General features: G+C 59.3%; 3 protein-coding genes across 4 annotated transcripts; 1 reads left to right on the top strand and 2 right to left on the bottom strand.

Moving 5' to 3' along the window:
* Positions 1-433: 433 nt before the first annotated feature.
* CCNB3 (cyclin B3) lies at positions 434-4,839 on the bottom strand (the record flags this gene model as incomplete). Its single annotated transcript, XM_080624971.1, has 12 exons — positions 4,808-4,839; positions 4,013-4,131; positions 3,850-3,933; positions 3,571-3,689; positions 3,073-3,154; positions 2,624-2,722; positions 2,384-2,476; positions 1,993-2,130; positions 1,380-1,535; positions 969-1,118; positions 650-780; positions 434-506 (listed from the first exon to the last, which is right to left on the bottom strand). The coding sequence occupies exons 2-12, from the start codon at positions 4,103-4,105 to the stop codon at positions 434-436; spliced, it is 1,218 nt and encodes a 405-aa protein (XP_080481097.1). The 5' UTR covers positions 4,106-4,131; positions 4,808-4,839.
* Positions 4,840-7,665: 2,826 nt separating this feature from the next.
* LOC308224780 (protein eva-1 homolog C-like) lies at positions 7,666-14,620 on the bottom strand (the record flags this gene model as incomplete). Its single annotated transcript, XM_080624988.1, has 8 exons — positions 7,666-8,613; positions 9,221-9,310; positions 9,664-9,735; positions 9,871-10,014; positions 10,168-10,320; positions 10,483-10,606; positions 11,904-12,103; positions 14,539-14,620. 8 exons carry the CDS (start codon positions 14,618-14,620, stop codon positions 8,228-8,230), a joined length of 1,251 nt encoding a protein of 416 aa, XP_080481114.1. The 3' UTR covers positions 7,666-8,227.
* Positions 14,621-16,252: 1,632 nt separating this feature from the next.
* LOC308224781 (chloride intracellular channel protein 2-like) lies at positions 16,253-24,091 on the top strand. Of its 2 annotated transcripts, XM_080624990.1 has the most exons (6): positions 16,253-16,806; positions 20,835-20,944; positions 21,262-21,387; positions 21,757-21,863; positions 22,196-22,377; positions 22,540-24,091. In XM_080624990.1, exons 1-6 carry the CDS (start codon positions 16,750-16,752, stop codon positions 22,699-22,701), a joined length of 744 nt encoding a protein of 247 aa, XP_080481116.1. In that variant the 5' UTR covers positions 16,253-16,749; the 3' UTR covers positions 22,702-24,091. The 2 variants fall into 2 exon arrangements, with proteins under 2 accessions (XP_080481116.1, XP_080481115.1); XM_080624989.1 differs by lacking the exon at positions 21,262-21,387.
* The last annotated feature ends 221 nt before the right edge of the window (positions 24,092-24,312 follow it).

Consider the following 24,312-nt stretch of genomic DNA (forward strand, 5'->3'; position numbering starts at 1 on the left):
TCAAGCTGGGGCCAAAGCAGAGATTCCCCTTCCCCATGTGGGTATTTAAGCTGTGTAAATATCTGGAGAAGAAACACTCATTGCTGCTGCTCATGTAGTGTCATTACTGAGGGGAAGGCAGGGGGTGGGGTGGGGGTTAGGGGACCCTTCCAGCCTTCACCCCTTAGCTTCCTGCTCCCCATCATGCAACAAGCCACCAGCCCCTGCCCCAACCCAGCAAGGGGAATGGCAGCGCAGTCACCACTCTCCCTGCCCATGTCCCAGCACCAACACCAGCCAGCCCATAAGACAAACACAGTATTTTATTCACAGCTACACGAGTTTTCTTTTTTAATCCCACTCCCTCCCCTTTAGTTAAAATTGTTCTTTATGTACATGGTGCTCCTCTGTCAGAGAGCACCCAGCTATTTACAGGCTATGTACAGAGACAGGGCTAGCAGTTCTTCAGTATCTCCTCCAGCTTCAGCATGTCCATGGGGGTGACCTTGGCAACCTCAAAGAAGACCCTGGAAGGAAGCATGTTGGCTCAGACCTCAGCTACAGCCCCATCCCCATCTATCAGGGCCCCACAGTTCTCTGCAGCATGCAAGGGCATGGGGTTGTGTTGGTGCCACCCTGCACAGAGAGGGCAGAGCCCTGTGATGCACACCTGTGTGAGTACTTGGTGCGCACAGCCTTCAGCTTGTCCCGGGGCTGGTATGTGAGCAGGAAATTCAGCCGCTTGACCAGGGGGTGCAGGTCCTGGGAACGGTACCCACTGTAGTACTCCAGCGTGGGGGTCTGCAGAGTGACAACAGGGCTGGACTGGGTGCTCTCAGTGAGAGCATAGCTGTCATCTTCACCCTCCAGCCCCCCAAACCTGAGCATAGTCCTGGAGCATCATCCATGCACACTGCTCCATCCACTCCCGCACCCCACGGTGCCTCCCTGGGCACCTCGGCAGAGCATGGGGCTGGGTGGGCACTTACCCAGCCACCGAGGTTCTTCATGGTGAGCGCCAGCAGCAGGCAGCTGGCTGCCAACTTTGAGGGGCTCTCACGGGCATAGTCATACTCCTGTAGGGTCATCTCGCAGAGGAAGCGGGCCAGTGTCAGCGTCTCCATGGTGGCCCGGGCACACTGCGGCCAGGCAGGCATGCAGAGAAAGGCTCAGCCTCTGTGGCAATGATGCTTCCTCCCCTTTCTCACCCTTTTCAGGATCTAGTGTTGCCTCTGGGGTACAGGACACGGATCCCACACCCCACCAGCATCCTCACACCTGGCCCAACCCTTCCTTGTTGTGAGCCCTGGGCCTCAGGAATGCATGTTACGCCCTGGGAAGCCAGCACATGGGGTGCCTGGAGGCACTGTGAAACCAGCCCATCCTCCTGCTGCACCCACCTTGGCAAAGCGCCGCAGGAAGCGGTAGGAGATGGGGATGTTGATGTCAAACTTGAGGGTGCTGAGAATGCTCATCTCCATAGCAATGAGCTCTTCCCGCTTGTAGGCATCATCGCAGATGTAGAGGAAGTCATCCACGCATGGTGGGCACCGCTCCTGGTGTGGCACAACCACTCAGCACCCTGACAGGGCTCATCCTGGCACCACCCAGGAAATCCTACCAGCCTGCAGGCCCTGTAAGGGCTCATGCCCTGCCAGACCCTGAAAGGACTGTTACAACACCCAGTGGGGCTTGTGTGTCACCTGCACTGCACCAGCCTGTGGCAGTGACTCAAGGCCTTGCTTGCCTGAGGGGAGCTTGGGTGCCCTGGTAGTCTCTGCAGAGCAGAGAGAAGCCAGGTCTCCAGTGACACCAGGAGGGAGGATCCAGCCCATGAGGACTGCATTCACAGCCCTTTGGCATAGGAAAGGTCAACATAAGGACAGGCATGCCACCCCAAGCTGCTCCCAGGCAGCGGCCTGGCACCACAGGTACCTGGCCTTCTTCAATGACCTGTGGGGATCAGGGAGGCACAGCACCCACTCCAACCCAGCACAGCACACAAGGAGTCACCTCAAATTTGGAGGCAATGAGGATGGCAGTGGAGCCAATGAGCTGCAGCTTGTCCCTCATGCTCACCACCTCCACCAGGTAGTGGTCCACCAGCTTCACAGCCAGATACAGCGTCTCGTGGTTCAGCTCAAAGTTCTCCTGCAGAGATAGGGGCAGGAAGGATGTGTCAGACAGAAGCCAGACCCACCTGGCCCCCCCTGGTTCCATTGCAGGGGCCAGAGGTGCCCAATGGGGCCAGGCTCACCCACAGCCTGGGAAAGGGCAAGGTCAACTCTGAACTGGGGACACCCACAGGAACCTCTGCCACCACACTGTGATCCCTCCCACACCAAAAGCAGGTTGGGATAGACCTGCAGAAGGCCATGCCCCCTCCCCATACCCTGGTACATACTTGCACCTCCACCATCCAGTCCACCAGGATGGCACGCATGTCCCCGCTGATGTCTGGCTGCTTCTCCATGTAGTCAGGAAGTATAAACTTCTCCTGCCAAGGTACTGGCTGTCAGGGACTCACCAGGCGCCAGCACCCTCAAGAGAGCCCCCTCCTGCCCCATGCAGACCCCCACCACAGCCTCCAGGCAGCAGGCATCCTTGCTCACACCAGTGCACGCCCCAGACGGGCATCACCCACCTCTCTTCCCCGCATGTACTCAAAGATGTCTTTGGCATACTCAGCATTGGCATAGGGGTCGCCCAGCTGCTCTTTGTCTATGTCCTCCACAGCAGGCACCTAGTGTGACAGAACCAGCAGTCAGGGGATAACCCTGAGCCCTGTGTGTGCTGGTCACTCCTTCAGAGCAAGGCTGCTGTATCTCTGGCCCCCATTCCCCATCTGTCCCCATCACCCTGCAGCTTCACCCCACTTTTTCCCATAGAAGGTCTTTTGAAGACAGAAGGTTTGGGGATTTACCTCAAACCCTCCCCAGCTTCACATCACACTGCCCAAGTATCTTCAAGGTACAAAGCACTGCACAGTGCCCCGACATCATCAATGGTAGCCTTAGACGAGCACCATCAGGATGGGACTGGGACCATGCTGCAGCCCAGGGTCCATACCCTCTCCTTGGAGGGATCCAGTACCTGAGTAGGCACCGGCTCCTCTGGCACAGGATCCTCCTTGGGTTCTACAGGAGCCTCTACCGGGGGACTTCTCTTCATTGACCTGGACAGGACAAGAACGTGAATCATTGCTGGGAGGAGGCCACATCTCCTGCCCGATTCTCCAGAGCCCCTTGCTGCCTGAGGAAGGGTCTAAACCACCCCTAGAATATCCCCATATTGACTCGTAATGCCCCCAGGTGCCACATCCATGTGACTTATAAACACTTTCCAGGGATGGTCATGCAACTGCTTCCCTAGGCAGCCCGTTCCAGTGTTTGACAAACCTTTTGGTAAGGAAATTTCTCCTAGTATCCAACCTAAACCTCCTCTGGCATAACTTGGGGCTGTTTTACCTATTTTTTGCCCTCCCCATCTGGTTCACGATCTCCACTGCCCAAAGGAAGTCCCCACCACTGCTTGTTCTTCTCCATGGGAGAGATCCCCCAGTCCTAGTCCCCATCTCCTCCAGCTACTCACTTTTTCAGGTTGATCTCATTGTTCTTGGCCACCCCCAGAGCAGCATGGGCTCTTTGTGCCTTGTTTGGTGCCACTTTCACGGCCTCCTTCTTCCCTGCCACCACCTGATTCTTGTGAGACTGTTTGGGTGAGAACGGGGACATACAGAGGGGTGCCTTGCAGGGAGACCTCTCCTCCGACAGACAGGACATGGGACACACCCCCAATCTGTGCTGGAGGTGGTACCCAGCCCCACTCCCTTGGGGCGCTCAGAGGGGGTACCAAAGCAGAAGCACTTACATTGGTGATGTCCCCAAATGCCGACCTCTTCTTGGGTGCACCCTGGGGTGAGGATGGAGACCTCTTGGCCTGACAGCTCTCCTCCTGCAATAGAAGCTGTTTGAAATGACAGCCTGCTGCCCCATAGGAGACCCCCACATCCCTCGCATGGCTCAGGACTCACCTTTTCAGGGTTGACATTCTCTGCAGCAGGACCCATCTTGCCTGCTCGGGGCTGCTTGGTGGTCACCATCTTGGCATTGCGTGTCAACGGCATCCTCTCTCTCGGTCTCTACAAACAAGCTGGGAGTGCAGCAGAGCTTGATGCGGGCGGCTACCCAGACACCCTCACAGGCCACAACACTTGTCCCTCCTTGTAGTGCAGCAGGGACAAGCACCAGCACCTTCCCCAAGCATGCCAGGAGGAGGGTGCCCTGGGGCAACCCCAGGGAGGTGTTCTGGGGGTGCAGGGAAGGGCTGGTGTGCTCCTCCCAGGGGAAAACGCGACACGATGGACATGGAGCCCCATGACCCCTGCCAACAGCACCCTGCTGTGAGCAGGGCTGATGTGTGAGAGACAGTGCACAGCTCCCTGCATCCCAGAGAAGGATACAAGAGCTCCCACTGCTTTACCCCCCACTCCAAACACAGGGCGGGTAAATCGGCTTAGGACAACCTCCAAACTCCAGGGGAGCAGAAGCCCCCAGGACAGGGGTCCTCAGCGCTGCCCTCCACCAGGGGGCTGGGGAACGGGCCTACAGGGGGATACTGAGCCCATGGCGAGCAGCCGTCCGGCACCCTCGAAGGAGAAAGGGGATCAGCATTCACCCCCAAGTGCAGGTCTCACTCCCCTGCAGCCCAGGATCCCGCAGAGAGCCGGAGACCCCCTCCCCTGCAGCTCCCCAAGGGCCGGGGGTCCCAGAAGCCGCCCTCCCCAGCAGCCGGGGAGCGCAGACCCCCGTGGCCCCACCGCACTCACCGCAACCCAGCTCCACGCCGCGGCCGGCCCCGGCTCTTTTGAAAGTAGCAGTTCGGCAGCGGCCGGCCAGCACTGGCCGAGCGTCCTCCAATCAGAGCGCGGGGCGGGGCCACGCGGCTGCCAATCGGAGAGCAGGAAGGGATGCGGTTGCTAAGGGGCAGGGCGGCAGGGTTTAAAATTCAGCCCCGGCAACCAATAGAAGCGCGAGTTGGCAGCGGGGCGGGCCAACCGGCCCCGGGGCGGGCGGTGATTGGTGGGACGTATTGCCGTTTAAATTGGTGCCGCGGGGCCGCTAGGCAGGGTGTTACGGCGTCGCGGCGGGTTTTGGGTTGAGGTTTGGTTCGCGGTGGTGCGGCCGCCGTTCCACCACTCCTTGTGCGACCCGGCTCGCCGAGGAGCATCCTCGGCTCGGGTGGAACGACCTCCGCAGGCATCTGGGCTCAGTGCTCCTCTAGCGGGCTCGACCCCTGCCTTCCTGCGCGGGGCTGCCTTCCTGCGCGGGGCTGGGCTATCTGGCTGGGGCAACGGAGCACCCTGGGCTGGCCGTGCAGCTCCTGTGAGCCGATGTTGTGAATGTGCGATTCGGGTCGCTTAAAGAACACGGTCTAAGGCATCTGCAAAGCGGTTTTAACACGATGCTGTGAGAAGGTGGTTTGTTGGGTGCAAGGTTCACTGTTCACTGCAGGATCACTTGAACACCGATTCAAACCTACCGAGGCACAAACCAGAGCTGCCTCACTACGAGCTTATACAGAGCACCTGTCGCTTACCAAAGACCTGCTGCTGGTGAAAGGAGGAGGAGCCATGAGGGTGTCCCAGCTCGAGGGCAGATCCATCACCCCCAGCCAGGCAGGGATGTCAGCAGCAGTCACCAGTTCATCCCCGCTGCTTGAGCTCTGAGGGCTGCAACACGCTGCTGCGGATGCAGGCTGAAAGGGGGCATAAGTGGGTGATGTTTAATATGCTGGCCAGGGAGAGAGCTCCTTGCCCCCAAAAACCCTTGGCAGATTCCCAGCAAAACCTTCCAGGTCCCTAAATTTAACCGAAGGAAATCCTTTGGGATAATCCCACACACACATGCTGCTGTTTCTGGTGGACCTTGCTAGGAAAACATCCCAGTGCCAGAATCCAAAGGGACTTACACCTGCTGCCCAAGGGCTGTGCAGGCAGCATCAGTCCTTTCTCCCGGCAGACAAGCAGCGCCTCTTGGGCCACATACAGGCAGCTCTGCAGCTCTCTAGCAGAAAGACCTCGGGCTGCGGACGGCCAGGAGCAGCAGAATGGTTTTGGGGTGCTCAAAGGGCTGGTGGGGGGTTTAAACCTGGTTTAGTCCACAGATCTCGGATGCCAGCAGTCCCCAGAAAGGGTCAGGGCTGCTGTAGCTCCAGCCCATCCCATTTCCCCCTCATCCACTTATCCTCTCCAGCCCCAGCTCCAGTGGTGCTGCCGCTGCTGTCCCTGGCCTGGGAGCTCCCTGAGGTTTGCTCACTGCCGGCCTGGAATCCTTGTGGAATCCAGGTGTCTGCCTCTCCTTGTGTATGTTGGAGCAGTACGTCCTCCAGCCAAAAGTATGCATCGGGTTCATACTTGCCAGGCAGAGCTGAGACACATCCCACTGCTGATGGAAACACGGTGCATCAGCCTGTGGGATAAGATCTTCAGCCAGAAAACCTCCATCCAGGTTTGCCTACGGCTCTGTGGGGGCTCGGGCAAGCTGCCTGCTTTGGGGCGGGTCCATGTCTGCCCATCCTGTCCAGGCTTGGCGTGGGAAGCCGGATTTTCCGGTCCTCACCATGCTGCAGCTCCTCGGGAGGCTCCCACTTGTGGGAGCTGCAGCTCACACCTCACGTGCCATGGGAGTACTGGAGGAAAGATGGGGGAGCAAGAACTGGACCCTGCAAGGCAAACCCCTGGGCAAACCCTCCAAGCACAGAGGAAAGTCTGTGGTCTGATTCCTGCCCGTCATCTAAGGCCAGAGCCACCCAGACTCCCTTTGGGCTCTGGCATCACTCAGCAAACCCCCACATCAGGCAGGATACAAGTCCTTGCCGCCCCTCATTGGAGCAGGAGCACGAGGCTGCTGCATAGCCACGGTGCTCAGCTCTGCACCAGGAGAACATCCACTGCTGAGCACAGTGCAACTCCAGTGCCCCCCAGCTCCCAGAGACCACCAGCACCAGCTGGATTAAGGCGTGCACTGACGTCTCCCCCAGCCCTCTCTTGCTGTGCTCAGCCCAAGCTGTTCATCGCAGTGATGGATGGAGAAACAGACCCTGCAGTGTGCCAGCTCAAGACCATTGGTGCCTGGAGTGTCCCTGCTTGGTGGCATCTGGGTTGCCGCTTCCATGCATCCCCTTCCTGCAGCATCACAGAGCCTGTGCTGCCTGTTGGAGCTGGAGCAGCCCCCAGGCCCAGCCTGTCTCTCTGCACTGTGGGACTGAAAAGCCCCTATGCACAGCATCTGGGGATGCTTGCTCCATGATTGCTCACCAGATAGAGAGGCTCAGGCTCAAGAGGAGGAGTGTGGGCAGGGAAGCATCATTCATGGGATCCACATGAACCATTTTTCCCCTCTTTCCCTTCCTCAGGCTAAAACCTTATCCTTTCCCATGCTAAAACAGGCCCAACTTGTTGCTCCTTATGGCTCAGCGCCAGAAACACAGGCGGCAGGCAAGGAGCTCTTCTGCACAAGGAAGGCTGAGCTTTGCCACTTCCTTTTCTGTCCATATACACCACTAATGGCAGGGGTCAGGGAGGGACATTGCTGTACAAGTCCTTATGTTTATTTACTGGAAAAGCACCAGTGAGTTACCTCTGAGGCTCCCTTGCCAGTGGAGGAAACACAAAGGAAAGCCTGGCGCAATGCATGGGGGAGAGCACCAGCCCTGTGCTGAGCTCCCTGGGGGGACCAGGGCTCCAAGGCCTGTGGCATGGGAGGGCTGTGCTGGGTGATGCTTTCCCATCAGCTCTGCCTGTGCTCTCCCTGCATCCCTGCTGTCAGCATGCAGCCCAAGCACTGTGGGGTGTTGGCAGGATGATCCAAGAAGAAACAGGAGCAAACAGCCTGGGAAGGCTCAGGGAAGCCTTGGCTGAGCAGGGGTAAGTACTAAGCCAGCCAGCATGAGCCAGGAATAGGGAGGTTATCTTAGGGTTAGTGCTGTGTTTGCAGCAAAGCAGCCAGAAGTCCCTGGGGCCACCCTGCAGCCCCTCAGCACACCTAGGGACTACCTCTTACCACCCCCGGGTTAGAGCCTTCCAGGCTGGTGGAGCAGTGGGTTGATGGCCACACTGGGGCTGCTGTGGCCTTGCTGCCACTCGGAATGTCCACTCATCCTGAGGAGCACAAACTCCATCTCTCCCATGTTGAATCCCACTCAGCCTCCACCCCCCCACTGCTCTCCCTTTGTTTTCTTCCAGTTCTCATTTGGTGGCCGATTTGATCTTGTGGATGGCGTATGGGCTCGACTCCTTGGGCATCCAGATCTCCTCCCCGCCACGGCCCTGGTGCTCCACTGCTCCTTCCATGGCTGCCGTCAGCTCAGGGCTGAAGATGCTGTCAGCGGCACGGTAGTTGCGGGTGAGGCGGCGGAAGGAGGAGTCCGAAGAGCTGTCGTCGGGAAGGTCTTCGTCCTGCTCATCCTGAAGCTTGGTCCCGCCCAGCTCTGAGCTGCTGCCCAGCTCTGGGTCTCTGAGAGCTTCCCCCATCTCCTGGAGGAAGCTGGTTTTCGGGCTGACAATGCACAGCAGGAGCATGAGGCCTCCAGAGACCCCACAAAGAAAGTAAAGACCAACTTTCTCTGGGACGCCTGGGGGGTGAAGAGCAAAGAGAGACACCAGGGTACAAACTGCCTCTGAGGCCTGCAGGTACCAGTGCCTAGAAACCCCCCACTCCTGGGCGTATGTGGAGAAGAGGAAGGGAGCAGGGTTGCCCTCAGCACCCAGGGCTGACTGCCCCAGTGAAAATGTGAGTGTCACCCAACATCAGCACCCACCAGTGTCCCGAAATGCCCCTTTTTCCATAGGAAACCCCCATTGGGATGCAGGGTAGGGAGAACAGGGGGAGGAATCATCTTGCCAGGGACTTACATGAGCGATTTCCCCTGGCAAGGGAAATTTTTGCCTGCAGAGCAGTGCTCTCCATCAGTGCCCCCACAGACAGGGCAGGAAGGAAGGAGACCCAGCTGATGCCAGTCAGAGAAGGAAGGTCTGCGGGCAGGACCGCAGCAGCACTGCAACCACTGGTGCTGCAGGATCCCGGGGCTCATTCTTCTTCTGAGCTCCTGTCCTTGTGCCCCCAGACCAGCATGGGTGCTCAAGCCAGGGCTGAGTGGGGGCCACCATGAGACCTGAGCCACCCTCCCAAGCCTGTCCCACTCCCCCAGGTGCTGCGTGAGAACCGGGGAGTGCACGTACCCCAGAGGTGGGCAAAAGCTGCCAGAGTGCTAGTAAAAATCATCCGGTCTTCACGGAGCCTGGAGAACCTGGGCCCTTTGTACCAGCCACCTGTAGTGGACAAGGAGATGCGAGCTGAGGCACAGGGTGCTCCCCAGCGCCCTGCTGCCGGCTGCCTGCCCCCGTCCCCATGCCACTCTCCTTCCTTCCTGCACAAGTGCTTCTCTGCCTGCAGGATGCTCCTGCTGGGTTCCCCTCTTCTCAGCTCCCAGTGACCACATCCCTCCAGCTGCTCAGATGTGGGCACTGACTGGTGGGAGGCGTTAGCCAGGGGACTGTGATGCTGGGTGGAGCTGCGAGGCATGTGCCAGTGGTGGGCACCATAGGCACAGACAGGCCGAGGAAGGCCTGGTTCACCCAGGTGTGGACACACAGCTTTTGACATACCCTCCCCCTCACGGTACCGTGCATGTAGTCCGAGAGCAGGAAGGGGTCCGAGGTGTCAGGGCCCACCTCCTCCAGCAGCTGCTTGGGCACTGCAAGGAGAGCACACACGGAGCATCACCACCCAGCAGCCCCCTGTGTGCCCAGCAGCCTCATGCCCTGCCTGCGTGGCATGGGGCTGCACAACAGGGGCTCCCCAGTGGCCCCGGCCCTGCGGTAGCTCTCACCGCAGGTGTAGGACACTCGTAGCTGTTTCTTTGTGCCAGGGAGGCACGGATCCCCGAAAGTAGCCTGGTCAGCAGCCACTGTGCAGTTCCCCCTGCGGTGGCACTTCCTGGAGACCCTCCGCAGGGCGTCCGGAGACAAGCACTCTGCAGAGACATAGGGCATGGACCCGTGGGCAGACCTGCCTGCCCCTGCCTGTGGGGCACTGAGGAGCACAGGGGCAGCCCGACGCTGTACTTGTGCTGTGCTTTCTGCCCAGCTTCTGTCCTGTTTCTCTGGCTTGACCCATTCTGGCGTACCTATATGGGGTCCCACAGCGTTCAGGGCATCGCACTCCGGCTTCCCCCGCAGGAATCGTCCATAATTGGCAGAATAAATGGCCAGCACGGATTTTGGCCGGCACTGCAGCCTCAGCTTGTCATTTTCACACACAGTTTTGACCCGATGGTTCCCTGGGGAGTGACACCACGGAGTGCCCCATCACATCCCGAGCTGCAGTGCTGCAGGAGGGCCACAAGGTGCAGGAGCATCTCAGCTCCCCTCTCTGCCCTTCCCAAGCAGCTGAGACTGGTGAGAGGCCCTGACAGCATTGCCCAGATCCGGCTCCACCTTACCTGGCCGGCACTTGTAGGAAGCAATGAGGTACTTGTGTGTGCCTGGGCACGGGTCTGGCCCAAAGACTTGGCTGTGCACCGAGAACTGGCACCACTGCTGGTCCTGACACTCAGCCAGCAGCTTCTGGAGAGCAAAGTGGAACAGACAAGGAGGTGGGTGAGGAGTCCTGAGGCTGCGCTCACCACCTCGGTGCCGCCACCAACCTCAGACAGAAAGCTTCTCCCCCCGCAGAGGTGTCCCACGGCTGCTCCCACCCCAAGCTGCAGCCCCCCTGCTCCTCATGTTGGCTCCTGCACCCACACAGAGCTGCGTGCCAGCACAGTCACTGTGCACTGTAACACAGCCCTGTGCAACACACGTGCACCCAGATGCGGCTCTGTGTAAAGTACACGTGCAGCCAACAGATGTCTCGGGCACTGGGTGCCCTTTGCCGCTGCCCACCCCATGGCTGTGGGCTTGAGCAGCCCGCAGGGCCGTTGTCCCGGCCCCCAGCATCCCCCTGGGAAATGGATTGCCCTACAGCTGGGGTCCCACCACCTGCGATGATGATGCCCCTGTCCGTCTCTTTGGTCTCCAAACATCTCTGCTCGATCATATCCCTCATCCTGTGCTTGACACACAAGCTTGGGAGACCCTGCAGCATGCTTTGTGGGGCTGGCATGGTTCAGCTCAGCCCTTGCAGAGCTCCTGGGACATGCAGAATGCCAGGAGGGGATCTGCAGCTAGAGCAGGGCAGGGCAGCAAAGCCTCATGAGCTCCTAGAGCAGGGAACTGGCCCTCAGCTCTTATTCCTCTTCTCAAACTCCACGTTCCTCTTCACCACGGGCACCTCCATGCAGCTGCAGTTTGGCAGGTCCCAGCTCTAGCAAGGAGCTGGAACCCCAGTAGAAAAGCAGCATGTGACACCATGCCCCCTTCGAGGGACTCTCCTGCTGCTCCCTCCCTGGGTCCTGCACACCTTTCCTTCCTGCGCCAGCTACTGCCACCCACAGGCTCTCCTTTGGGCCTCCTTCATGAACCTGCTTCCAGTGGGCTGCCAGCACGAAAAGTGCTTCTCCTGGCCCAGGAAGAGCCGGGCTCTGTGCTGACCCCTCCTGAGCCTGTCCCGCGTCCCCAACCTGCCACGCAACTGCCAGGACCCAGCCCAGCTGCCAGGGCTGCATCCTGCTGCATCCTGCGGGATTACTCCAGAAGCACAGCTCAGGACAGAGCAGCGCCTCCTGCCTGCCCCGCGACCCACTGCAGAAGGTCTTACCCACCCTCATCTCCCAAAAACCCTCCCAGGAAAGGATCCCACGGGTAAATCCCGATGCCGATGGCAGCAGCCTCCCTTGCAGCACAGCCGCCCAGCCAAAGCAGGCAGCCCGGTGACCCAGGGAAGGAGCCGGGTGGGTCCCGGTCCCTGAGACCCTGCCCTTACCAGGTGGGCTGTGGTGGACACGCATTCAGTGCTCTCCTGGGAGGCATTGCCAGGGCTGGGGCAGAGGTTGGCGCTGGGCACGCGACGCCCGTAGAAGGCTCCGAGGATGCTGATGGTGGTCCTGTGAGGGCAGACGATGAGGAGCTGCTCCCCATCACATGTGTGCGTCGTGTGGTTCCTCAGCACCTTGCGTAGGTACCCTGGGTGGGGAGAGAGCACGGTGGCATTGGCCAGGGGGATGCTAGAGCACAGCGGTGGTGCTGCTGAGCTCCTGGCAGCTGGTGGCAGTGGAGACACTCTGGGCTGCGCACTTACAGGGCAAAAAGGAGCAGGGTGGACTCACAGCAAATCTCACATCCAGCATTGCAGCCAAGGGGCTGGGAACCAGCATGAAGCCGCTGAGCTGGTAAGCAAGGGGAAGTGAAAGCTGGAGGCCAGATGACAGGTCAGGAAAAAACGAGAACAGAAGAATCCTGTGAAGGTTTAGTCAAAGGTTTAGAGAAAGTCAGGTTAGATGTGGAGACATGGGGAAGATTGAGCAAGGATGAGCCAGAGATGATCACCCAGAGATTATTGCCAGAGTGGGGAGAGGAGGATGCTTTCTGTGACAAGATGTCAAGCCACGGGCTGGAGCAAGGAAGGGTCCAGCGGCCTCTGCGAGCTCCCACAGTTGTCTGCGTTGGTGTGAATGGCTGTGAGCCACCAAGTCCTGCTCTGAGCCCAGCTGACCCCGGGTCTGTGCCAGAGAAGCCCAGTGCATTGGTGCAAGCCTTTCCAATGGGAAATGGCCCCTTCTCTCCCTGAATTCTCCCTTCTAATCCTGCCTAGGTTGTGTCACAGACTCCACTCCTCAGCTGTGGAGTCCTTGGAGGGACTCACATCCCATCCCTGTGCCAGCGTCCAGGGCAGAACGTGCACCCCAACTCAATCCTGCACTGTGTCAAACTCCCCCAGATCAACACAAGGAGGTGGGAGCTCCAGCATCCAGCCCCATGCTTCTCCTGCTGTCCCTCTGCAAATCGGTGCCAGGCCCAGCTGCACAAAGGGCCCCTTTCTCCTTCCTTGCTGCCATGAACCCTCTGTCCCCTGCTGCTGGCATCCCGCCCCAGAGGCAGCCAGGGATGTGCCTGGGAGCTGCTGGGAGTTAATCGGGCTTAATCTTTCTCCTTGCTGGGATGAGCAAGGGGAAGGGCCGCAATCCTGAGCAGGTCTCTGAGTGCTGGAAGAGAGAAGAGAGGAGAGGCTGAGGAGGGTGGATGGGAGTAGACAAGCTCTCTTAGCCATGTCAGAGCTCCAGTGAGATGCAAAGGTGCTCCATGGAGGGCACATCAGAGCTGAATCAGCCCCTTGGGGTGCAGTGCCCACATGGAGGGGGCAGGACAAGCCCTGTCCTGCACCTCTCCTCTGGTCATTCCACATCACGGGGTGCTGTGGGCCTTGAGGCACAGGGGTCGCTGCCCAGGACCCTGCCGGCCCTGTCTCCTTCCTCTGCACCTGCGGAAGCAGCAGGTCCACTCTCGCTGCAGCAAGCCAGGCTCTTGCACAGGCTTCAGAGCTGCTCAGCTTCTGCCTGGCACCGTCTCCAGCCCCACCTGCCCATCACTGAGGCAGCTGGTGCCCCGGCAGTTGGGGCATGGTGGGCTGAGGTACATGGGCAAGGAACAGAGGGAGAAATGGGTTTCCCCAAATCCAGCCTGCCCTGCAGCAGCCTCCTCTGCTGCTACATCACGACCCTTTGGGGCAGTGAGCACTTGTGAAGATGTTTTTTTCTGGGTGAAGCCATGGTGAGGAGGCTGCAGGCAGAATGCGAGTGATTCCAGCATGGCTGACTCAGTCCCTGCCAGTGCGGCTGTGCCGTAAGCTCTGCTTAGATGAAATCACATCCTCCTCCTCCTCCTCCTCCTCCTCCTCCTCCTGCTCCTTCTTCTCAGTGCCCACGCTGCCGCTCAGCAGCTCCATGCTGGATTCTCGGGGGTGAAGTGCTGCGGGGCTGGTTCCTGCCTGCGCCCTCCTCACTATTCCAAGTGCTGTGACACAAAAGATCCCAAACTTCCACCTTGGCTACTGGTGCTGCCACTGGGGAGAGGGTCTGGCTGTGCCCTGTGGCAGTGCACCTTGCAGCCCCCTCCTCATGGGTGGCTCTGGATGGGGACCACAGCCACCAGCTCCAGCCAGGAACTGGATAGAGCTTCAGCTCATCTCTGCCCTTTATTTTTCAGAGCAGCAAAGGCTTGCAGGGAAGCCCTGGGTACTCCAGGAGTCTTCAGCTCCACACACCACCCAAGACCATGAGCATCACGTCCATGCATGGGGTGCTCAAGAAAGCTGGGGACTGCCTTAAGATTTTGGTGTTTTACATTTCTGCCTCCAAACTGTCCAATGGAGTGCAGCAGCAGCAGCGTGGGAAGTGGGGCCCGCACTCACACCAGGGCTGTGGGGCACGTACAGGGTGGGTTTAGACCCAGCCCTGCTATGGTGAGGATGCAAAACCCCGATTTCTTTTTGGCAAACTCCCTCTGGCCTTCACCAGTTGGTGCCTCACTTGTTGTCCTGACCCCACCAACCTGCTATTGCCTCACCCACCCCTTGCACCATCCCCAGCATCCCTCACAACCCTGCCTGTGCCCCGACTCACCGGAGAGCTCTGGGCTGGCCTCCAGCCCCGCGGCCAGGCAGAGGAGGACCAGGGCTGCTGCTGGCCCCACCAGCCCAGCCATGGCACGAGTGCTGCTGGCTGCAGCGTGGTCACGGTGGCGGCAGGCGCCAGGCAGGCAGCACAGGGACAATGGCTCGCTTCTGTGCCCTGCCCAAGTGCTGTGGTCGGGCGGGCACCTCTGAGCCTGCTCTGTGTGCGCTGCCAGAGCAAGGGGCTGCTCTGGTCAGCTGGGGCATGCTCAGCACAGTGACTCCCCCTGCGGGGAGGGACGGAGGGATGTGTTCCCGGAGACGCAAGTGGTTCTGTGCCTTGGCACCACTGTCACTGGCAGCCGGGAAACCCTTCCTGCCCGCCTTTGTTCACCGCAGGGGCTTGGTGAGGTTTCCAACGTGCCTCCTGCTTTTGCACGGGCACGGTGAGGCAGAAGTCCGGATGCACGTGTGCTGTATCTCCATTTTGGCCTTCTGAGGAGGAAGGGAAGGGCTGCCCGAGTGCCTCCTTTGCGGAAAGGGCAAACACCCTCCCTGCAAAACCCACTGCGGGCAGGGGCCCCTTTGCTGCTGCCCTTCTGCCCCTGCAGCCTCCGCAGGGCCGGATATCGGGCACTCCGACATCCCAGAGGAGGGCAGCGTGCAGTGCCCCGCAGCACAGCAGTTCAGTTAAGCCCCTGCCCACTGCCTCAGCTGGTGGCTCGGGGGGATGCGTCCGGCTGAGGTGAGCCGCAAGCAGCAGCCGGCAGTGCCAGGAGCCGGCGTGGCTCCCGCAGGCTCAGCACGCTCGGGCTGGGGCAGCATCAGGGACCGGCACACATCACCCAGGGGTCCATAGCGGGGTGCAGGCAGTAGGATGGGCCCTGGGGGTGCTGCCGTGGCCGCACTTGGCGCTCACAGTGCCGTTAATTTACCCCTCTTGCTTACTGGGCAGTTGCCTGACCCATCAGGCGCAGTGTCAAGTCCTCCAAATGCTTTGATGGGGCAGAGAGAAAAGTGCCTCCCAGCTCCCCACTCCCCACACAGCCCACGGTGTAAGCACAGCTCTGGGCTGCACAGCAGGACCGAGGAGAAACATCTCCCTTGGGGAGACTCACTTGGGAGCCTGCACAATCCTTTCCCAGCACAATTGCTTCGGGTGACTCTTTTTTACCAGGGTTTGATGACTTCTAGGAAAGCCTGAGCTTACCCAACCTGGGGGGGCAGGGGAGAGGGCTGAATTGGGATCCCCATTTTGTGCAAAGGTCAGTGCCAGTTACAGAGTCCCAAGGAGTGAGACAGGACTTGCCCAAGAGAGGAGTTAAGCCTGTGGGTGCTGGGAAGCCGTCTCTTCTGGGCCCACAGCCAGGATGATCTGACAGAGAACCTCCCATCCTGGGGAGGAAAGCAAGTGGTCATCCTTCCTGTGACACAGCCCAAATTCCAGGAACAGTGGGGGCCTGGCGGGGGTCGGCCTTGGATACCTCCCATCATCCTGCCACGCACCGCCCCTGCTGGGCTGCTGCCAGCAGTGCTCTGGGGCTTCCATTGTGCCCTCCTGGGCTGCTCTGCAGCACAGCTGAGGCCTGTGCCTGGCTCCTTCCAACCAGGGGTGCTCGGAGGAGCCCACCCTGGTGGTGCTGGGCAGGCAGGGGAGCTGTGTTGTTGTGCCTTGGGAGGCAGTGGGAAGGTGACAACTTGGTTCACCCCAGAGAGACAAAGAAGCGGCAAGACCTGGGCTCTGGTGTCTGGGCGCAAGGGTGGGTGAATGGCAAAGGGGCAAGACCAGAGCGGAGCAGCACGAGGAGTGATGGGAGAGATGCTTCCTCTGCAAGAACCCCCGTTCCCAGCTGGCAGGGAGGCGATGGCAGCGGTGCCGGGGCTGCCAGCCCAGGGCTCCGAGGCACCGGAGCAGCGCCTGGGCGGGTGCGATAGACTGGAAGGGGACCTGTGAAAGCGTCCAGATAGACCCGTGCTGAGTCACAGCTGGGAGGCCTCACAGCTTCCCCCTCCCCGGCAGCAGGTCCCGGCAGGCGCACACCCCATTGCTCCTCCCCGCTTCAAAAGGAAGGAAAGGGCAAGCCCTGGCCCTCCACGAGCGGGTGTGAGCGCAGCCGAGGTGCTCAAGCCCCCAGCCCTCTGAAAGCCTTCCCTGCTGGTGCTCCACAGAGGACGGACCAACTCAGCACAGCAGTGAGCGATCCCTCCCCACGCTGCAGGGATGGAGAGTCAGCAGCACAGCGCCACTGAAGAGCCTGAGATCGAGCTGTTTGTAAAGGTAGGTCCCAGGGGGGGAATGGTAGCTCTTTGGCAGTTCCCTGCAAGCTCATCCTCACCAGGCTCCAGCTGGGTGCGGGCTGTGGGAGCTCGAGAGTGTCTTCGTGTCTCAGGAGGCTGGAGACAGGAACCAAGTTTGGGATCACTGGCCACAAAGGCAGCTGAGAGGTGCAGGCACCAGTGGGTATCACACCAGCATCCTGCAGGATGCCCCTGCCTCGTATCCTGGGAGCAGCGCTGCTGGCAGCTGGTTTGAGGGGGAGCAGGCACACACGCGCCTCTCGTACCCAGATAAGAGGAGCCCCCACCTTGGAGCAGCGAGTGGGAGGGCTGAGCAGCCGCCTCAGCTTCTCCTGCAGGCCAGGGTTGTGAAATGAAGCACCCGGCCCTGGCAGCCAGCGAGTGCCACAGTGGGAGGGATGGGACGGCCTCACAGAGTAGGTCAGGGGGTTACATGCTGGAAATGGGGTTTTTCCCTGTTCAGCATTTTTCTGAACACTTCCCCAGGAACATTTTAACACTCAAGTTTGAAATATCCACAGTGGTGTGCAGGAAAAGAGGAGCCAGCGCTGGTGCTGGTACCCACATGCGCCACCAGCGATGCCAGCGAGGCCAAAGGACACGCTGTTAAGTGGCAGTGGCCAAGGGGAGCGAAGCCTTCCTGTGCCACTACATTGAGGTTTCAAGGGCAGTTTCCTTGTAGCTACTTGTCTTGGTGGGCTCTGCTTCTCTCCCGGGCAGCTCAGTGTCTGGAAGCACTGCAGTGCCTGGCCAGAGGCACTGGCTTCCCCAGCACAGGCACCCAGCAGAACTGGCTGCTGTGCAGGGCTCTGCTTGGGTAGCACTTGGGAATACATGTTGGAAAGGATCACCTGAGCCTCTGTGGGAGGGATGTCCCCATCCCTTTGTCAAGACTGTGGCCATGGCCATGCTTGCCAGGCACTGAGCTCAGCTGAGCCAGATCCAGACAAGTGTATTTTCTTGGTGAAAGTAATGAGGATCTTGAATTCCCTTCTTAGCACCACTTGTCCCCAGGGGTGGCCAGGGAGACATGAAAAATTACACGAGGTGACTGCAATAGCGGCAACACGTTCCAGGGGCTTTCAGAGGGAAGGGAAACTGAAAACAAAGCAGCAGCGTCCTCAGGACTTCCCCTGTGCCTTAATTTAGCATGAAAAAACCCTTCTGGCTTGTCCGCTACCAAAGTGATGCTGTGCCTCCTCCTCCCATTCAGCACCCAGTTTTACCAAAGTCTCCTGCCTATGCCATCACGCCTTGCACCTCACAGGGCTGGAGTCTGTCCTGAGACAGCCATAAATCAGCGTGAGACAGCCATAAATCATGGGGGAAGCCGGTGCTCCTACAGACACCTACCCACACCCTGCCCCTGCCTGGCTTTCACTCTGGCAAATGCTGCAGTTACCTTGGTGAGGACAGGAGGGTGTGAAGCAGGTCCTGCATCACCTTTGGGTTGGGGCAGGAGGTCCCCAGAGGGCTGGCGATTTTTCGCCCTGCCGTGGTCCCGACGAGAGCATTGTCCTGTGGCTGTGAGGCTCTTCCCACCCAAAGGAATCTCTGCCCCTCAGCCCCACAAGGCATTTAGCTGTCCCACGGCTGCTCCCTGGGCTTTAGGGTGGCTGCAGAAACTGTGGGCAGGTCCCAGTGGGTGCTGAGCCCTTTGCAGCACCTCAGGCACACAGAACTGCTCCCTCCTCCCACCGTGTTTCATGCTGTTTCACTGAGGAGGAAACCACAGGAACTGCCAAGTAACTTTGGGTTTTAACGCGGCTTCGTGAGGCCTCAGAGAGCTGGGGCTAGAAACCTGCCCCTCCTTGGAGATGCTGCACCAGCCCGTGCTGGGTTTATCTGTCACCCGGAGGGGAAAAGAGTGAGGACCTGCACCCTGGCCCCTGCTGCAGCGCCGGGGGTCGGGGGGGGGAGCAGGGGCAGAGGCTCTGCAGGGGCAGAAGCAAAGGGCGATGACTTCACCGCCATTGGTGGGGGGAAGCTGCTGGAGAGGGACAACGTGCGGCTGCGAGTGTCCCCAGCCCCTCTCCCTGACTGCCCTGGCTCCCAGTGCTCTCCCCAGGGCAGGGTGCCCTGCTCTGGTGCCTGCAGGGAACCCCTGTGGCTGTGCTCCCTCATAGGACATCCAATACACAACCTTATCCCTTACCAAAGGAGCCTGTTGGCTATAAGCTGACCCAGGACACTCCTGAGCGGCAGCTTCCCAGGAGCATTTCTTATTAATAGCCAACAAAAAGCCTCCTGTGTAAATTCAGCTTTACTTCTGGGTATATCCCAGAGTCTGTTTCTTAGTTCCATTTACTTTCTCAGGAGCATCATTTCAGGATAGCTGAGCATAGGAAAAACTGGTTAAGAAGTAATTTTCATTCCCCTGGAAGGACTAGAAGGTGTTGGCATAGTGGAAAAGCAGACACCAGCTCCAGTGGAGCCCTCAGTGCATCGGGGGGTTGGTGTGATCAGTTTAGCATCCCCCATAGGGTGAGTTTGAGGCTGGTGCCTCTCTCCTGGAGAAGCCGAGCACTCCACAGCCCACAGGTTTCTGCAAGTGACTCATGACACTTAAGTGCAGCCCAGCAGAGCCAGGCGCATTCCACATCTTTGCAAATGAAGCATCCCCAGCCAGCGTGTCTTTGGGGTCCCAGTGAAGTGCAAGCTCTGGAGCTGCCCCCAGCTGCCCACCCTGGATGTTACTTCTGCTGCTTGACTTCTGCACCCCAAATCCTTCCAGCTCCAATCACCCTCCTGCTCAGCCCCTGCGCTCCAGCTGACCTCGAGGTTCATTGCAGAGCTGGGGGTCGTGTCTCCCGCCGGATGCTGTTGGAGCAGCATCCCTGTGAAGGAGCTGGCATGGCCGCACTGCTCCTCCTGCACCAGCAGGACGCCAGGCGCGCATCATGCAGGGTCGTGCTTCATATGCAGCTGAGGAACCGCCGACTGCTCTTAAAGAAGTCGGGTTTCCTGTGAGCCATTTTACCAACTTCCCTCTCTCAGCAGCGTCTGTGTCCATTTTCATGCACTGGCTGTGGGGGGAGGAGGGGACGGGACACGACATGCCCCATTCATCTTGGCCAAACTCCTCATGAGGACTCTCAATCCTTTTTGCAAAGGGTATTTTCAGCTGCTATGTAGCAAGGAAATGGGCTTTGCTCCACCTGCTGCTGCTTTCCCTTAGGATTGCCAAATGGGCATCGTGCAGGTGAGAGGCTGATGAGGGAGCCCTGCTGGGACACAGGCAGGTTGTCCAAGCTCCTTGCTTCCCCCTTGCTGTTTGACCCCATCCTGGTCACAGAACAGCCCCTCGAGCACTGAGATGCTGCAGCTGTGTCCATGCAGAGGGGTTGAAAGGGACTGTCTGCACATGACCGAAGCTTTAGGAGCTAACACACAGCTCTGTTCCCCACTGATGCTGCTTGGGATACCAGCACAGATCCACCACTGCGCAGCCCTGCCACCCCTAGTCCTTTTGCCCCCAGGCCCACGAGGCTGCTTGGGTGGTTCTTGGCCATTATCAGCCCTGGGGAAATCACGCCTAGGTTTGTTAAATGCACACAGAACTGGAGGCAGACGCTAACAGCACATGAAAACAAACTGTTCTTTTCCTGGCAAACATGAGCACATTTCCCTTCTCACCGCCCTCTCCAGCCTGGCCTCCCGGCCAAGTGGACCCTCCCTTCCTCCCCATCCACCGGCAGCCACTCTCCACCTCCTTCCCTTGCCTCCTCCTCCTGGCTTTATCTCAGGTTTCTGGGAAGGGTCTGACCCCAGGCATCCTGAGGATGCTCTCCCATCTTCCCAGCAGCAGCAGGATCACGGCTCAGAGGAGGGATCCTGCAGCTGAGCAAGCCCCGGTGCTGGACCAAGCTTCTGCAGCATGGATGCCGGGGTGCCAGTTCGGTCCTCTGTGTACCTTCCTGAGACTGGCTCCGGAGGCTCTCCACCTCCAGGCATCCCACTGGAGCCTAGCCCAGGCACTAAATCCACGTTTCTCTGCTTCCCCTGCAGGCTGGTCTGGATGGAGAGAACATTGGGAACTGCCCATTCTGCCAGCGCCTCTTCATGGTGCTGTGGCTGAAAGGGGTCAAGTTCAACGTCACCACAGTGGACATGACCAGGTGAGCAGCTCCACAGCCCAGCATGCCAGAGGGATGGGGTGATAGCCCCCACCATAGGGTGCTGCAGGGGGGCCAGCACAGAGCTCCAGCCATGTGTCAAGCTGTGCGTGGCACAGAAACCCCCGTGTGGGTACAAGCCTGAGGTACTACAGGGCAGACCGAGAGGCTGGGGAGCGCTTCTCAGCCCCCCAAACCCAGCGGTGCATGAAAGCGACGATGCTGCCAGTGCTTGCCCCCATCCACAGCCACACCTCAGCCTGGCCCATTCACTGTGGGGAGGCCACAGGCACTGAGCCCACCCGTTCCCTCCGCTCCAGGAAACCTGAAGAGTTGAAGGACTTAGCACCGGGCACCAACCCACCCTTCTTGCTGTTCAACAAGGAGCTGAAAACAGACTTCATCAAGATTGAGGAGTTCCTGGAGCAGACCCTGGGCCCACCCATGTAATCTCAAGCTCCCTCCTTCCCCTCAGGGGCCGCTGGGCACACTGCAGCATTGTGCAGTGTTGGGCAGATTGGGAAACCAAGGCAGGGCACTGGGAGGTGCCCGGGGCAGCGTGGGACAGGGCTGGCTCCCAGCCAGCACCTAGCACCTGGCTCCGCAGGGACACGGATGGCAGTGCCGGGGGCTGCATCCCCTGGGGAGGACAGTGGGTTAGGCTGCGAGGGGAGGGGGCTGGGATGGGCTGGAGTGGAAAACAATGGGAGGAAAGACTCGGGTCCCTTGGCACACAGGGCATTACTCACCTGGGAATCACAAGGCTGAATCCTGCCTCCATCCTTGCCCATACTGACACAAGTGTCTCTTTGAAGGTATCCGCGCCTCAGTCCCAAGTACAAGGAGTCCTTCGATGTAGGGAGTGACATTTTTGCCAAGTTCTCGGCGTACGTCAAGAACCCACGCAAAGAAGCGAACATCAGTAAGAAACACCATCATCTGCCTTGCTGGGTGGGGAGATGCTTTTGTCTGCATCCGGGTGAGGTTAACCTGAAGGTGAAGGATCCTGCTGCCTTCCCCAGCAAAGCTTCCCTGGTGAGCAGAGGTGTGGGCAGGAAGAGTGAAGGCAGCCCTGAGCTCCATGGGGCTAATGGCCCCGTGTGCAGGCACTGGGGAGAGGAGTATTGGGTGATCCTGGTGGGGTCCCCTGGGAGCAGAGGCTCTGGCCAGGGTGCAGTGGTGTGCAGCACTGGTGTGGCCCTGTGGGCTCACCCGGGGCTCCAGCTCATGGCGCCTGTTCCTCTGTGTACCCAGGCTTTGAGAAGGCCCTGCTGCGGGAGTTCCAGCGCCTGGACGTTTACCTGAACACGCCTCTCCCTGATGAGATTGACCAGGACAGCGTGGAAGATGTCACTGTCTCCAAGAGAAGGTTTCTGGATGGAGACCATCTGACGCTGGCTGACTGCAACCTCCTGCCCAAACTGCACATCATCAAGGTAATGGCACAGTCCTGGGGCTGCAGCGGAGACTCCCACCCCAAGGGGAGGTCACAAGGTGGGGGGATGCAAACTGGAACTGGGTCTCCTGTAATTGTCCCAAAGAGCGAATCCTCCCCAGGCCTGTGAAGTCTCAGCCTCCTCCTCTCTTCTCCTCTCCAGATTGCAGCCAAAAAGTACCGCAGCTTTGAGATCCCAGTGGACATGACAGGTGTGTGGCGCTACCTCACCAACGCGTACGCCTGCGATGAGTTCAGCCACACATGTCCCGCGGACGAGGAGATCGAGCACACCTATGCCAGCGTGGCCAGGAAGATGACCTAACCCGCAGGGGACACCCGCCTCCCTCCACGAGGCAGGGACCGGAGGGGGCTCACAGCACTGCTGCCCCCTGCCCTTCTGAATAGTGCCTTGCTTCACACTGCTCCTCCTCCCACTCCTCCGGCAAGAACCCGTCCCTGCGTGGCCACAGTGCAACCGCATCTCTGCTCCCCGAAAACGGGCCTCGTGGCCTGTGCCTGCATGTCATGGGCAAAGTGGAGCCCTCACCTGCCACAGCAGCACTGTGTGAAAGAGCAGCTGAGAGGTCCCCCCCATGGCTCGGCCAGCTCTGCCTCCTCATCCACTGCTGGAGCTGCTTTGCCAGCCCTGCGCAGTCCCAGCCACACTATATGCTTAGGAAGAGGTGTCCCAGGATCCCAGCACACCTCCTGGGCTGGAGTTGTTGGAGCTCACCTGGTCACTCGTCTGCACAGCTCCCCACAGCCTATGTTTGGGCAAGCCCTCTCTTCCACCACAGCATCCAGGCTCCATCTGAAGAACCAAAAGGCTCCGTCCCCAGTAGTTTGTTGCAGTGACACGTTGTTCTCCCTGCTCAAGTGTCCTAACATGCATCCTACTGCCTGTTAGGACATGAGGGCAGGAGGCTGGTGCTTGGTGTGAAAAGTGCCAGGACCTGTTGCGGGAGGGAAGGGGGGTGCAGAGGCATGTAAAGGGCTGAGGATGGAGGGCTGAGGATCGGGGCATCCCTTCCCTGTGTGCCAGAACCCAGAGCCATGTGCTGCTTGCTGCAAGGTCCCATGTGGCTCCTGCAAGCTAAAAAACCTCTCCCTGTCTTGCAAGATGCTGCAGGAGATACAGCCGTGTGCTGATCTAGATCCACCTCGGTCCTCACCAGCACGTCAGGTGCCTGACTGGGAAATGGAGGCACATGGGGTACGGCATCCGTCTGGTTTCCACATCCTGCTAGCAGACAGCCCAACAGGCAAAAGCTGCTCTACAAAGCGCTGTGTCTGTCGGAGACACGGGGGCAGGTTTGGTGCTCCCTGGCTCAGCACTGTGCTTTCTTGTCTGCTGATGGAAGAGGAGTCAAAGCCGCTCTTCACAGCCATGACACCCCATCCTCCCCATCCCATATCCTCAGCTCCCCAAGGGCTCCTGCCGGTGCCTGTGAGCTCAGCCAGACCCCCTTCCCTCTCCCAGCCAGCCCATGGGCAAAACAATACTGTACAGTGAGCACGGTGGGTCCTGCGGGGCCGTGGCAGAACCCCTCCGGCCTTCACTGCCACTTCCCTCTTTGCACTATAATGTGTGTCCTTGCAAGCCTGCCTCTCATAGCACTGGGTTTGGGAACTGGTTTTGTTATTAATGGGGTTTGGTTTGTTTGGGTTTTGTAATCTAAGAACAGCAATAAACTTTATTTTAATATGCCTCACTTGTGTAGTGTCACCGCGAGGGTCGCAGTCACCAGGCATGGAGGGTGCTGAGCAGGGAAACCCTGTCCCATGGGAACCATGTCCCCTCGTGGGGCACATGCATGGAAATGGGCCCTCAGCCTGCACGTGGTGCTGGGAGGATGCAGGGAATGAGTAACCACAGGATGCTGCTCTGGTGTAAGGGGTTTATTCAATTCCTACTGGCAGCTGGCACGTCCCT

This window comes from Psittacula echo, assembly GCF_963264785.1.
Source record: "Psittacula echo genome assembly, chromosome: 8".
Classification (NCBI taxonomy): Eukaryota; Metazoa; Chordata; class Aves; order Psittaciformes; family Psittacidae; genus Psittacula; species Psittacula echo.

Coding starts and splice junctions, on each gene's coding strand:
- LOC308224781 (XM_080624990.1), top strand. CDS start 16,750: ATGGAGAGTCAGCAGCACAGCGCCACTGAAGAGCCTGAGATCGAGCTG. Junction 20,945..21,261: donor ACCACAGTGGACATGACCAG/GTGAGCAGCTCC, acceptor CCTCCGCTCCAG/GAAACCTGAAGAGTTGAAGG. Junction 21,388..21,756: donor CAGACCCTGGGCCCACCCAT/GTAATCTCAAGC, acceptor GTCTCTTTGAAG/GTATCCGCGCCTCAGTCCCA.